This window comes from Amphiura filiformis, chromosome 2 (genome assembly GCF_039555335.1).
Source record: "Amphiura filiformis chromosome 2, Afil_fr2py, whole genome shotgun sequence".
Lineage (NCBI taxonomy): Eukaryota > Metazoa > Echinodermata > Ophiuroidea > Amphilepidida > Amphiuridae > Amphiura > Amphiura filiformis.
In genome coordinates, this window is record NC_092629.1 from 34,206,119 (window position 1) to 34,220,087 (window position 13,969).

Here is a 13,969-nt window from a genome sequence, read left to right on the forward strand (position 1 = left end):
ACATGTATGCTAAGGCACTAAGTATTTAGTATTACATTGAAGTACTGAAAGACTTAACATTTAATTGCGACACATTTGGTCCATGGAGGCAAAGGCAGCAAATTTGAGACAGATAAAAATATAGACTGTCCCACAGTCTCGGTTCCATCTCTGGGTAAATAATTATTATTTTAATTATTTATTATTATTTATTATTAATTACAGCTAAAACCACCTTCTCCTTCACTCCAAAGATTAAAACCAACACACCACTAAGCCCTAACTAATGGCAACAAAGTTATAGTGCTCCTGGAGCACTGTGCGTCGATTTAAAACTCAATTAATCTACAAACCAACTTGTTTATTTTTTTATAATAGCTCTCAGGTTTATTTAATGTTATATAATCTACATTACCAGTCGTTCTCCATGGACCCGAGGGAGGGTCTAATAAAAATATGGAGTAAAAAAACAATAAAATACATTTAAAAAATAGACATCGTAAAACTTCATGATTTTAGAACCAAGTATATGCTAGACCTTGGTGTTTTCAGTATGATAGTCTAATGTTTGATTAAGGTAAATAATTAGGGCTATAGTAAACCAATTTTCAAAAATGCCTCCTTTGGCCTCCATGGACCAGATCATGTTACAATTGTTTTGTTTTGTTTATATCAAAATAGGTGATAATCAGAGGAGATCCCAAAGCCTCACCATATAAAACACATTATACAAAAGTACCGTAGTCTAACTTAGTGCATCAGATTGTAGTACTGCTATATTTATTTTTACAAAACTATTTTTCTCAACTACTGTAAAAGTCAATATTTTTGCGAGAAGATATTTTCGCGATTTTGAAGATTTTGTCAATTGCGCAAGAATTAAATTTCACGGTTTTGATATTGATACAATAGAAACCTAATGCAAAAGGTTATTTTCGCGAGTTTTTATTTTCGCGATTTTATGTCCACTCGCGAAATTCGCGAAAATAAAAACCTCGCGAAAATTTCTACTTTTACAGTATACAGAAGTTCTTGACCTCTCTACATGTACTTGTTTTTGTTTTCAACTTATTTTGGTGAACACTAAATGGTTGTCATGGCTTCATGCTCCAAATCACAGAAAACGACCAATAATTGCGATGGTGAATAGAGTAACCATGGTGATGACCAGGGACGCACGAACAGAACCTGAAGTATAAGCAAAGAAAGAAAATAATTACGATGATGACTCATTTAGTTATTTTTTTTATTTTTGGGGTGCTGCAGCTTGTTATTGTGTTACTTCACCCTGTTCAGACACTATGCATGTCTGCATGTGTATTAAACCAGTACTAAATTTAACAAAAGTTTTGTGAAAAAAAGGTTTTGTTATAAAAAAAATTCGGATTCTGACAAATTTCTGATAAACTCTCATCACTGAATAATCCCTTTTGTTTCTCCAACATTCTTAATATTTCATTTTTCTCCAAATGTTTCAAAAAATTTCCAATTTTGATGACTTTTTTGAAAATTGTATAAAAAATTGGTCAACTTTTATATTTTGACAGTTTATGACCAAAAAAAAAATTCCTAGTCTCACAGCAAAAAGACCCCATTTTGGGGCCGTTTCACAGAAATACCCTTTTTGTTTGCTCTCAATTCCCTTTTTAGTGGCAAAAGACCCCTAGTTTCGAACTGGTGGTGTCCGCACATCCCCATCACTTCCAAATTTAAATGCCCACTCCCCTATCAGACTTTGTCCAACAAGTAGCTAGAAATGAATAGGAAGCTTTGATTTCCCATACCGTATTTCTCATTTAACACCAGCCTGGGGGATTTTCATTTAATATAGGCATGATAGGGGGGCGTTTGCATGGTGTGAATGCCATACAATTAAAATTGACTGCATACATTAAAAAAAAGGTGAGACTTTTTAGGAAGGTATTTATCTGCGGGTTCTTTTTTTTTGGGGGGTGGAGGGGGGAGAATGTATGAAACAGTTTCTTACCTGAATTAGCCGTAGTCGTCGGAGCAAATGTAGGATTTTCAGGACCTTAAGTAAAATAAAAATGAATAACATGTATGAAAAGATAAATTAATATACATCATTTTTCACTAGGTATCAGGTAACACAACTTATGTTTGAATAAATTCAATAACTTTTTCAGGTGATTTTAAAAATTAAGGTTCACTGTAGCATGAGGTTGTGTATCTGCAGTGTTCAAATCATGCAGACAGTGACGGCAGCAGGAATCTTTTTTTGGGGGGGGGGGCATGGGGGCAAAGTGAATTTCAGGGGGTGCAAAATCAACAAATTTTGGGCATAATTGCCGTAAAAAGTGGAAATTTTCGTAATTTTGAGTTTTTGCTGGGGACAACAGGCCAGGGGGGGCAAGAGTTCTGTTTTGGGGCATTTCCCCATGCCCCCCCACCGATGGCACCACCACTGCATGCAGATCCATAGTTGATGCTACATGTTACAACCGGTTGAACAAATGTTGACCATATTTTAAAATATTATCTAATATATTATCATCTTCAACATTAGGATTATTGATTGGTTTAAAAGGTGTGTGACTAGCGCTATCAAAATGAGATACATGTCTCACCAACTTGAGGTATCTATGAATACGACCTTCATGCACATTTTACACTGTAACTCGGAATACAATTTAGGACATTGCCGGCTAATTCGTCGTGTAAGGTCACATATTTTATTCATTTTTTTATTTCATTTATTTATGATATTGGCCTATGGCTCAGAAACTTGGGCCATGACTCGGAGAATGGAGCAGAAGTTGAGAGTGGCTCAACACAGTATGGAAAGGAGCATGCTCGGGATCACAAAAAAGACAGGAAAACAAATGAGTGGATCAGAAGCAGATTGGTGACAGAATGGATACCTAGAAATATAAATGGTACTATAGGCACCCAGGAAGACAGAAAGTTAGATGGAGGGATGAAATTACAAAATTTCTTGATGTAACCTGGATGAGAAAGATGTGGGATAAATAAGAGTGGTAGGCCTATCACCTTGGAGAGGCCTTCACCCTGCAGTGGGTCGACAATGGCTTAGGATGATGATGATGATTACATCTTAATAGAGTGTAGCCATTAATCGGTGCCGAGGTATTGCTTTGCATATATATCTTTTGGAAGTAATCAGGATGAATTGAGACAGTCTGCGCTTCACCTTACTCTTTTCAAAACTGACTGTTATTAAATACATATGTATAGGTATGACTCTCTAATACATAGGATCGATGACAATAATGTCCCCTCCTAAGGATGGAGTACTATTATGGTTCATTTACACAATTCTAAATGGACTACGGGAAAAGCAGAAGTCTTTAAAATTTTATTTACAGATGTTTCCAATTAAATTCAGACTTTTACAGATGTTCCTAATTAAATTCAGACTTTTTTCCACACCAATATCACAGCTATAGTTACCACTACTGGGAATTGTGGCCTCATATACATGCACCAGAAACAAGTTCTCTAACCACAGGGCTATGCATGCTCGATCAACAAATTTAGAACTTTTTAATTTTTCTTACTTGCAGTGTTCCGCAAGAATATTAAAACATTTGGAAATTTAGTAGAGTAGCTTATAAATAAAGAATAGGCAGAAGTCTATAGAATTACTTTTTACGAAGAATGAATCAACAAAAATAGTAAAAACAAATTGGAAGTAGGGCCTATCATTAGAAGCTATTAGAAGGGTTCTAGTTCGACTCTCGAAAATTAAGATATCTTTACAGTGCGCCACCAATCAACATTAAGAAGTACCTACCATTGTAAACTAAGTCTTCTGACATAAGCCCTGTGTAAAAGATGCTAGTACCGCCGGAATTTTGCTGCACAACAGATGCACTGAAAATAAACAAAACATGAATAATGAAAGGTTTCTGTAACTCCCCTCGTAAGACTATCATGATGCAGTCATGTCTACAGTAGAATTCACCACGACCTTTGCAGGACTTATACCACATTAAAAGCTATTAAACCAAGATAACACTAATTGAAAACAGCTCAACTGATTAAATCATATCTTCTCTGGTTAAATACACACAACATATGTTTCTGCTTTACATGTACAATGGAGCAATGAGCTGGTATTATAGTTTCAGTTGGGTGAACGATTATAAAGCGAACGCTAGAGAACAATTCTGTGTGGGCTTTTGTTTACGAACAATACTCTGCTTATTGTTAACCAGCGTTCTTGAAAATGAGAAGCATGGTGGTTTGCAGATTTAACACGGTTTGGAAATAATTTCTTCATATTTTTTGGTGTTATCTGTCGTTTACATATCCTTCCTAAAACACCAAAGTACGAATATTTCCAAACATCTAAATCAGCTAAATATTTTGGACATGTTACAAAACTATATTTTCTAGAATTTTAGAAGAATACTTTTAATATTGGCCGGTTATTTTTCACACAGCGACGTTAACTAGGCAAATCCCCATACTTCTAACGTGCGCTATTTGTAGAGGTCACGCGTCAATGGTAAGAGCACTGTGTATTGTGTATAGGAAAACGGACAGTAATGCAGTATGTGTCACACATTTACTGAACTTATGCAACAGGTCTCAACAGCAGTGAGAGCGTGCAAGGTTTTTTTTTAGCTGGAATTGGGTGGGACAGCAGCATAGTCAGCCTTTTAGTGTGACTCGACCGGAAAAGCCAAATTTTCGTCCCCATTTGTCAATTTTTTGACCCATTTTACAGTCATTTTAATGACACTTTACTCTCTGGAAAATTCTGTGGAGGGGCAGTTAAAGTTCCCCCAGCTCTCCCCTGGCTAGGGGCAAAGTGAATTTGAGGGTAGGCCTACTCCCCATTCCAGAAAAATACAGAACTAATTTGTTTGGATTAAAAAAATATTATCTTGTTTTGCCAAATGAAACATAGCTAAATCCTAATCCTTTAGTTAGTACTAACTGGCGATAAAAGTCAAATTTTAATATTTTTGCAATTTGAGTGAAAATGGTCCAAAAACATGTAATTTTGAATGTTTTCTTACAATTTCTTACAGGCCTAGTCACAAAATTGTAAGACTTGGCATGAGTCTAAGCATTCCAAATCTTGAGTATAGGGTAAGAGTTAGCTCATAATTTGAATGTTATATGTTATTTTTGCTAATTGGTTTTGAAAAAGATTGTAAAATGTGTTTTCCAAAAATTAGAATAATTTGAAATTAGTCTTTATTCAAGTCTTTGTACTGGATTGTCAGGGAATACAAAAAAAGGTCGAAAAACACCCTAAAAATACATGATTTTGGCCCTTATTTCCAAAAATTGACCAAATATTAAAATTTTACTTTTATTGCCAGTTAGGACTAACTAAAGGATTAGGATTTACCTATGTTTCATTTGGCAAAACAGGATAATATTTTTTAAATCCAAAAGAATTATAGTTCTGTATTTTTCTGGAATGGGGAGTAAGGGGGAAAATGTGCCCTACATCTGACCATTTAGGCCTGGATTTAGGCCCCAAACACATATGGGCTTAGTAGAAACTAGAGCAGATGTTATCGGTGGTGCCTTTGTAGCTAGGGGGCAAAGGGGAAATTTCCCCTGTGAGAAGTTGTGCACCTTGCCCCCCCCCCTACCCTGTGGGATGCTGGCCACCCTGATATTTGAAATTTTTATGCTTTTTTTGTACTTTCTAGCCCATTTACTCAAATTTTGTCACTTTGAAATTTGCCTTGCCCTTGTCCCCTCCATCCTGACGAAGTTCTGGGTACACCACTGGATGCTATACTTACCGGAAAGTCAGATCACCTTCATTAGACATTGGTGCTGTCCAGGTTGCTGTGGCCGTGGTCTTGTCATCTGCATTTGCGTGGCCCCATGTTGACTGGCATGTGGAAAAACAAAGCGAAACCAAACAAGGAATGGACAAGTTATAGGATGAAAGTGATAATAAAATGCATTTAATTACACAATGGATGGAAAATAAAAAGCTTTTAAATGTTTTGGATATATGATATAAGAAACATGATGAATGTATGTAACACTTGTACATTCAGTTTGGAATCCCTTAAAATATTGTTTTTTCTTAAAATGTTCGCCATACACAGTCTGCCGGTTGCTAGGACCATTTCCTTTTCTAAAGGTGATTTTTATTTTGCATAACTCATAAAATATCAGAAAGACAACGATGCCACACGTTTTCAATATTTTTACGCTTTTTTGTGAACATAACTATACCCAGTTAACAAGTGTAGCACAAGCCCCCCCCCTCGTGCGTTTGAATTATACTTGATCTAGATATTCCATAGCGATGGTAAAAAAAGTGCTTCTCTTTCACTCACAAATACGTGTCGTCCTGCAATTTCTGTGAATTTGTTGAAACATATCTCAACCTAAATCTGAAATTTGGAGGTTTATAATTAAATAAAAAGGTATTTTCGACCCTTGTTTCGCCACGGTTTCTGTGCCGAATTGAGTAGCTTGTGTACAAAACGTATTATAGCATGCGTAGGTGCTCGTATTTTAGATTTTCCATAGCGAGAGTAAAAAGTGCTTCTCTTTCGCTCATAAATACGTGTTGTCCTGCAATTTTCTGAGAATTTCTACAAAACATATCTCAACCTAAATCTGAAATTGGAGGTTTATAATTAAATAAAAAAAAGGTATTTTTGACCCTTGTTTTCGCCACGGTTTCTGTGCCGAATTGAACATTGAACAATAGCGTGCATCTCGCGTTGTGCGGCCCATTTTACTGGGCTGAGATTTTCCACAGAGCATAGCGATGGTAAAATATGCTTCTGTTTCGTGCGCAATAAAATCTCGTCCTGCATGCAATTTTCTCAGAATTTCAAAAAAAATTATTCAGGCTGTTCTGAGGAGAAACGTGTGCATGTTTAATGACGTCAATCAAGCCCTGGTTGTCCACGTCCAACTTAGTTTCGTCATCAGCACAGACATCGACATCGACTGTTATAATACTGACATTTTTTAACGGAATACTATAGACACCCATAATGATAAAGGACGCGAAGGTGGGGTGTTCCTCACTAGTCGGGCCCAGTATGGCATTATACGCCAGCGAAGTGTTACGTGTAATCCGATTATCACTACATGTATGTCAACTGGATCACGCTTTTCAGTTCTGCACCACGATCGAAATGATCGCAACACAACTCTGTGGCATGTATTACCAATTCCAAAAGGTGCGTGATCCAGTTACCAGGGAGTTATGTAACCACTTCGCTGGCGAATAAGGAGGGACTACCCCTGAATGCATGAATGTTGCGTGGTGGTATCTATACTTACGTCATCAGTAGTGCACATGATTGTTTTGGTTCCAGTAGAGGGGTACTAAATCTCCCAACGGGTGTGTTGCTACCAGATTTGCTGCGTGCTTGTACAATTATACCCCGAAAATTAGTAGCTCCTGTTGCAGCAAACGTCACTATGAGAAAATAGTAGATGTAAAAGGTGAGGGGCAGGCTCTTTTATGTACAAGTGTTAAACTCTATCGGTCAATTTTATACATTATTATGTTCTCAGAATCTTCCTCCCTATACTTTGTACAGAGTTGAAGAGTCCAATATAATCAACACTTGGACCCAAAATTTGGACTGTGTTGAATAGACTCACTTTTTCCCCAAAATTTTGTTTTCTACAATTTTTTGACTGAAACCTATTTTTGACTTGCTCATTTTTAACCAAAATTTTTTTTTACCGAAAATCACATTTTTTACCAAAAGTCATGTTTTGACCAAGAAAAGATTCTGAAAACATAATAATGATAAAATTGGATGGATTTTTCACCCAATACAAAATTTATTGGTCTCGCTATGAGTTTAAAAATATTGGACTCGAATTTTAAAACTCATATAGCTCGACCAATAAATTTGAGTATTGGGTTCAAACCATCCAATTTTATATCAAAATTAATACCTAGTCAGCATATTCATTCTATCACTTTTACTTTTTTAAAGACATTTCTTGTTTAATATTGTGAATGTTAACTGCTTGACAACGTATTATATCATATTTTCAAAAGTTATGAGCCGATTGAAATAATTGTTTCGGTTTATTATCGAGTACCATTTGGCGACAGAATAAGTTTTGCCATATTGAAAACCTGGGGAGAGCGAGATACCGTAAGGATTTTCAAATGACTGCAATTTAAATGAAACTATAATTATATTGCAAACGTGCAGGGCCGTTCCGACCATTAGGCCAGGTAAGGCGGTCGCCTAGGGCGGCAAACACAGAGGGGCGCCAAAAAAGGACAAAAAAAAAAAAACGGGAATGGAGAAAGAAAAGGGAAGAAAAAATGAGAGCGGATAAAAAGAAAAAATGGAAGGAATAATAAAAAGGGGGCGAAAAGAGAAACAGAGAACAGGGCGAAAAAAACAGTGGCGTAGCGATGGGGGCGGTGGGGGCACGTGCGCCACCCTTAGGGCATGCGTCGCCCTTTGGGGGCGCCGAATTGACCAATTCATGATCGATTCTGCGCCCCTCTAAGTGATGAAAGTCAAAATTTTCGCGCGCATTTCGCACAAAATCACTTGAAATATCAATTTAAGACCGATATTCAATTTCATTATAACCAAAATAAATTACTGGTAAGCCCTATGTGCACATTTTTTTTTTTCCGCGCGCAGTTGTTTCAAGAATTGGGGGCGGGCGTCATTATGTATCCTTAGCCCTGGGCGCTACAAACCCTAGCTCCGCCATGAGTTTTCAAGGGGGTAACACCACTTAACACTTATTTTTGGTATGCTTTGGTGGGGCGGCAGGGAGTGGCTTTGCCTAGGGCGGCAAAATCCCTAGGAACGGCCCTGCAAACGTGCACATTGTTGTAAATTAGAATATAAAGAAAAAAAAGTTTTCCATTTTTTCTTCTTTAAACCAATTTTCTGATTGTAAAAGCTATTCATAACATACCAGTAATTGTATCTCCAGGTCCGTACGTTGCGGGGCTTATGGTGACTTCAAATGGTGGATTTGTTCCACTTGAACCAGGGTGCCCGGGGGTTAAGGACGTGCATGCATCCGATGGTGGTCCGTTTGATCGGCAGGACACTGTAGCTATAACTGCGCTGAGGAGAAGTACTGTAAACACGCCCATTTTGATGCAAATCTGAATTACGGACAAAAGGTGAAGAAAATTAATATTCAGTACATTTTGTACCTATCCGATATTGCAGTTATCAACAACATTCCCTATACTGCACACACACAGCCTCTCTAATTGAAGCGTGATCTCACTAACTAGCACTGTGTTATAGGTATAGGATAGCCAAAGTAACCGGCCGATTTTTTTTCGAACGTTGACTGTTGACTAGCAAATTTACCAAAAAGATTCCAAAACTATTTTTCTTTTTGAAAAAAGTAGTTAAATAAATTTCGTGAGACTATGTCAGACTATCAGCTGCCAAACTTGCATGCCGAATTGTTGTCCCCTCTCCTCTGACTATATGCGAGCCCGGTATGCGAGTTGCCCTCTTTCAAACAGCGGCACAGGCGAACCGTTAAAGCTACACACTTCGTACTTGATGATCGTCTTCCGTATTTATCCCTTTCTCTGCTGGCCAAATTTTAACTTTGTTAAATACTGCCTTCAATAGGCTGGATGGACCCCTTTAAAGGCCCATTCAGTGATTTGCTCATCCGGACGATCGTAAAAATCATCAAAATTCAGATTTTGGTACCTTTGTAATTGGCATAGATGTGCTAACATAGCCTGCTAGTGGTTCGGTCGAAAGCCGTGTATTTTAGACAAAATAAAGCATTTGCATGATTCTGGACTTTTGATACTGACAGTAAAGTCCGACTCGAGATCGAAAGAAGCTCACTCTCCACGTACCAACACGCGTTGCGTATTGTTTCTACTACTTATTACATCAGTAGCTACTATTTTAAACAAAATACACAATTTTAACAGCTTTTAACTGTTTTTCATATTTGAATTGACCGTTAGTTTGCCTCGGTGACCTTTAATTGCTGATTTTGTTTTCTACTACAAAAATTAAGCGTCTGTTTTAAATCAATTTAGACTCTACTTCCCCGTGTTAGAAACACTGGACTAGGAAGTTTTTCCAGTCGATTGGTGGCGCACTGTACGAAAATCTCGATTTTCTCGAGTCGATCTGAGTTGAAGTAGAAAACCTTTCTAAAACTTCTGTTTTTAGACTAATTTGTCGATGTATTCAGGGAAAAGTGGTTTAATGAAATTCTGTAGACTTATTCTTTATTTCTAAGCAACTCTGACAAATTTCCATTTTTTTAATGTTCCTGTGAAATCACTGAAAGGGCCTTTAACTGAAGGCAACTTTTTCACTTTCTGCACAGATATTCACCATCAGTTAGAGCTATTTAGCAGTGAAGTACTTAACCAATTATTGGTTTCTCCCTGATGATTGGTCAGCGCTGTTGTCATGGTTGGGTCTGTCAATATCAGTTATTGATTGGTGTTTAGTTTAAGGGCTGTAAACTATGATTAGGCGGTGCTGTCATATGTGGGTTGTAACTGCAATATAGTCAATTGACGTGTAAATTGAGGAAGCTTGAAGCAGAGGTTATTTTAACATGCCTCCTAACACGTTGTGCAGTGAGATTTAAAATTCGTGCGGTGAGAATTAAAGTTCCGTGCTTAAAATATTGCTATGCTGTTCAACAAACTCAACAGGGACGGCTTACTGGCGCCTTCCGTACGGTCCCTTTTAGGTAAAAAAAGTCAACACTTCATCACCCGTTTTCTTGAAACACCAGATGCATTTAAGGTTAAGCAACTATTTTAAATTGTTGCGATTTGGAAATTCACAGCATCTTGCAAATGGTAGTGAACTTTGGCAAAAATTGCATTAATCATTTCATAGCGAGTTTGTAGAAGAATTTAAATATCACAGATGTAGTTTTGTAGGTCCTGTGGTTCTTGAGTCATGCTGTAAAGAGGGTTGACACAACAACACTTTTGTAAAACGTACATAACAACAATAAATCAAGCAATTTTTTGACTGTTTCGACCAACAATACATCATGTACCCTTAAAAATAGTTTGGGAATCGCTAGTAAATCGTCACCCCCCCCCCCCTCCCCGTGCTCACGACAGTGTTTACAGCCAATGATACAATCGGTCGTTTTAAGTTATGAGTTTTAAGACGTTGGTTTCCTATTATCATGACTAAGCTCTTGACTTACGTCAATATAGCGATACCTTTGTCTGTACCTTTTAAGCACAGGGCGCTACGGGTTTGGGATTTTATATTCCTACATTAGTGTTTTTGGCATCCTTAAACCTGAAATGATAAAAATTTGATTGGTTCCATTTTTTTCTATGCCCCTGTGGTTCCCACGAGGGGTCGGAGGTCAGAGTGGGGGCAAAACTTAAAATTAGTTACATCATGTTGTATAATGTATCTCAAATTTTCTACTTAGTTCAGGAGTTATAAGGTCAAATGTCAAAAATTTCATACAGAGGTCAAAATTAAAAAATGGTCCGATTTCATCGAACTGGTCTCAAATTACTCTCCTTAACATATAAAATCTCAACATATACTTAATTCTCAATTTAAGTGCATTTTTTGTATTGCCACGTCCCCCTTCAGAGTTAAGTCCAAAAAGAAATATGTACAAGCATAACATTTGACCCATAGTTTCATCCGATTCTGAGATTATAAATTTCTCAAATAATTTATTTTCCCATTTGGTTTGCCGAAAGGAGTAGGCTACTTTGAGACAAATTTCGTTTGATTCGGTGCATTTTGAAAATTTGGCTTTGTGCATAAGATATTTGACATTTGACCTTATTTACTCAATACAATAACTCCTTAACTGAGCACCCTAGTGCAATATGACAATTGATTTTTTTCAGCAATGAGAGGAATAATTTGAGGTCTACATCATGATAGAACAGATATTGACTTTTCGAGCCCTCGTGGGAAGTATAGGGGCCATAGAAAAAATGCCTATTGGCTGTCTTAAAAACGGGTTTATTTTCTTGAAAGCTTTCAAAAGCAATGCTTTGTCGCAATACTTAAAGCCATATTATAACATTTGCTGAGGAAGACGCCCTCACTGAATTTTTAAAATTCCTTTTTCACACGATTAAATTGTACTTTATTAAACCAATATACCCTGCAAAAATCAAGACTCTAACTTAAGTGCTGTAGTTTTGTCAAAATCCGTGATTTTGAATTAAAGGCTGATTCAGCGCTTTATTATTACGATGGAATTATTAGTCGAACGCATACACGATGTTCATAACACACAGTACGTCACGGCGTGTGGGACGGTGATATACACAACAAAGGGTCGTACCACAACATGACCGAAGGAGTGGTACGTATTGGCGACATGTGCGCTGGTAGTAAATTCCAATTTTCTTTGCTTTGCCGTAGTTGTTCGGCTCAAAAATAAAAGGGATATATCTGGCAGTAAAAGCTAACATTTTATGGCAAAGAAATGCTAATCTATTTTGTTTGAAAATGTTATAATATTGCTTTAATGACCGTCCCCAATTGTGGCTTATTATAAAGCGTGATCGTGTATTTAGGCGGTTGCGTCGCCAATCAAACCAAACTACAGTGACATAATAATGAAGCCGGAAGCTATTTAAATTATTTCATAAATACTCGCCTTATTTTATATTCCAAACACACCGTACTCCTCAGGCCTTTTCTCCAGACCCTTTCCTTGGGCCCTAAAAAAACCTTTAAAAACTTTACCGGCCTATATACACCAGTTATTATTAAATATTTAATATATAGACACAGATTGATACCTTACCTGCAGGTGCATGTGTATGCCTACACAGGATCGTTACTCTGGTAATAGGTAGGTACTCCTGATTCTAGAAAAATACAGTACTATTTTTTTAGAATTAACAAAATATTATCTTGTTTTACCAAACATGCTAAATGACATAAATCCTAATCCTTTAGATAGTTCTAACTGGCAATAAAAGTTAAATATTCTTGCAATTTGAGGGGAAATGGGTCCATACAGGCAGGCGATTTTCATGTTTTCTTACTCACAAATTCTAAGACTTGGCACAAGTCTAAGCATTCAAATCTTGAGGCTAAAGAGTAGCTCATTTTACTATTTTATGTTATTTTTGATAAGTTGTATGAAAAAGATTAGAAAATATTTTTCAAAAATTAAAATGCATAACTTGAAATTAGTCTCTGAGCTTAATTGTCACAGCATCGAAAAACGCCCTTAAAAATGCATGTTTTTGGCCCTGTGTCCAAAATTGACCACTAATTAAAATTTGACTTTCATTGCAGTTAGAACTAACAAATGGATTAGGATTTAGCTATGTTTTATTTGGCGAAACAAGATAATATTTTTAATCCAAAATAATGAGTGCTGTATTTTTCTGGAATATAGCTAAGAGTGGGTCAAATAAATGCTCAATGAACTGGAACAAGGAAATCAGTTGCGTACAGGTTTCGGTTGCGGAACTTGCACTTGCCACTTTACATAATAATATATTGCACCTCAGTATCATGATTACACAAGCATTGTTAGATTATAGAGAGTCTATGGTTAGGTTAGATTTAAATTTCAAAGGTGACCTTCATTTTGTTAGCATTTAATTTACTTTCAAAGCAGTGGGGTTTTTTAACTTTTTTTTTTTTGGAATAAATTTGAGCAATTTTGGGGTCTACATTTTAATGTCGTCATTGGCCCATGTTCAGGTCCGATGATTCCTGTCCAGTGATGACAAAATATATAGTAGACTCATCTACTATATAAGTATAACTCGAAACGAGAAACAAATTGCAGATATAATATGATTCTATTTATAGCATGCCCCTTGTCAATTTCTGGTCAATTTAGCCATTTTTGGCCATCTTTTATATGATGGCACACTAATAGCCAAAGCTATACTAACTTAGAACTTCATCAGGCTATATATACCACGGAATTAGAAATACTAGTAATTAGGCCTTTACAAGTTTTGGGTTTTGCAAAATTTTGGTCGTAAAATGAATTTCCTCAACATCCTAATGTTTATGGGGTACAGGGCGTTGGTCCG

General features: G+C 36.7%; 1 protein-coding gene across 2 annotated transcripts; it reads right to left on the reverse strand.

Annotated features, from left to right (window-relative positions):
* Positions 1 to 432: 432 nt before the first annotated feature.
* LOC140146109 (uncharacterized) lies at positions 433 to 12,787 on the reverse strand. 2 transcript variants are annotated; one of them, XR_011858190.1, is made up of 7 exons: positions 12,565 to 12,695; positions 8,872 to 9,067; positions 7,246 to 7,384; positions 5,733 to 5,824; positions 3,755 to 3,834; positions 1,967 to 2,011; positions 433 to 1,167 (listed from the first exon to the last, which is right to left on the reverse strand). XR_011858190.1 is itself a non-coding variant. In XM_072167860.1 (7 exons), the coding sequence occupies exons 3-7, from the start codon at positions 7,261 to 7,263 to the stop codon at positions 1,094 to 1,096; spliced, it is 309 nt and encodes a 102-aa protein (XP_072023961.1). In that variant the 5' UTR covers positions 7,264 to 7,384; positions 8,872 to 9,067; positions 12,715 to 12,787; the 3' UTR covers positions 433 to 1,093. The 2 variants fall into 2 exon arrangements, 1 of the variants encoding a protein (XP_072023961.1); XM_072167860.1 differs by lacking the exon at positions 12,565 to 12,695 and adding an exon at positions 12,715 to 12,787.
* Between the last annotated feature and the right edge of the window lie 1,182 nt (positions 12,788 to 13,969).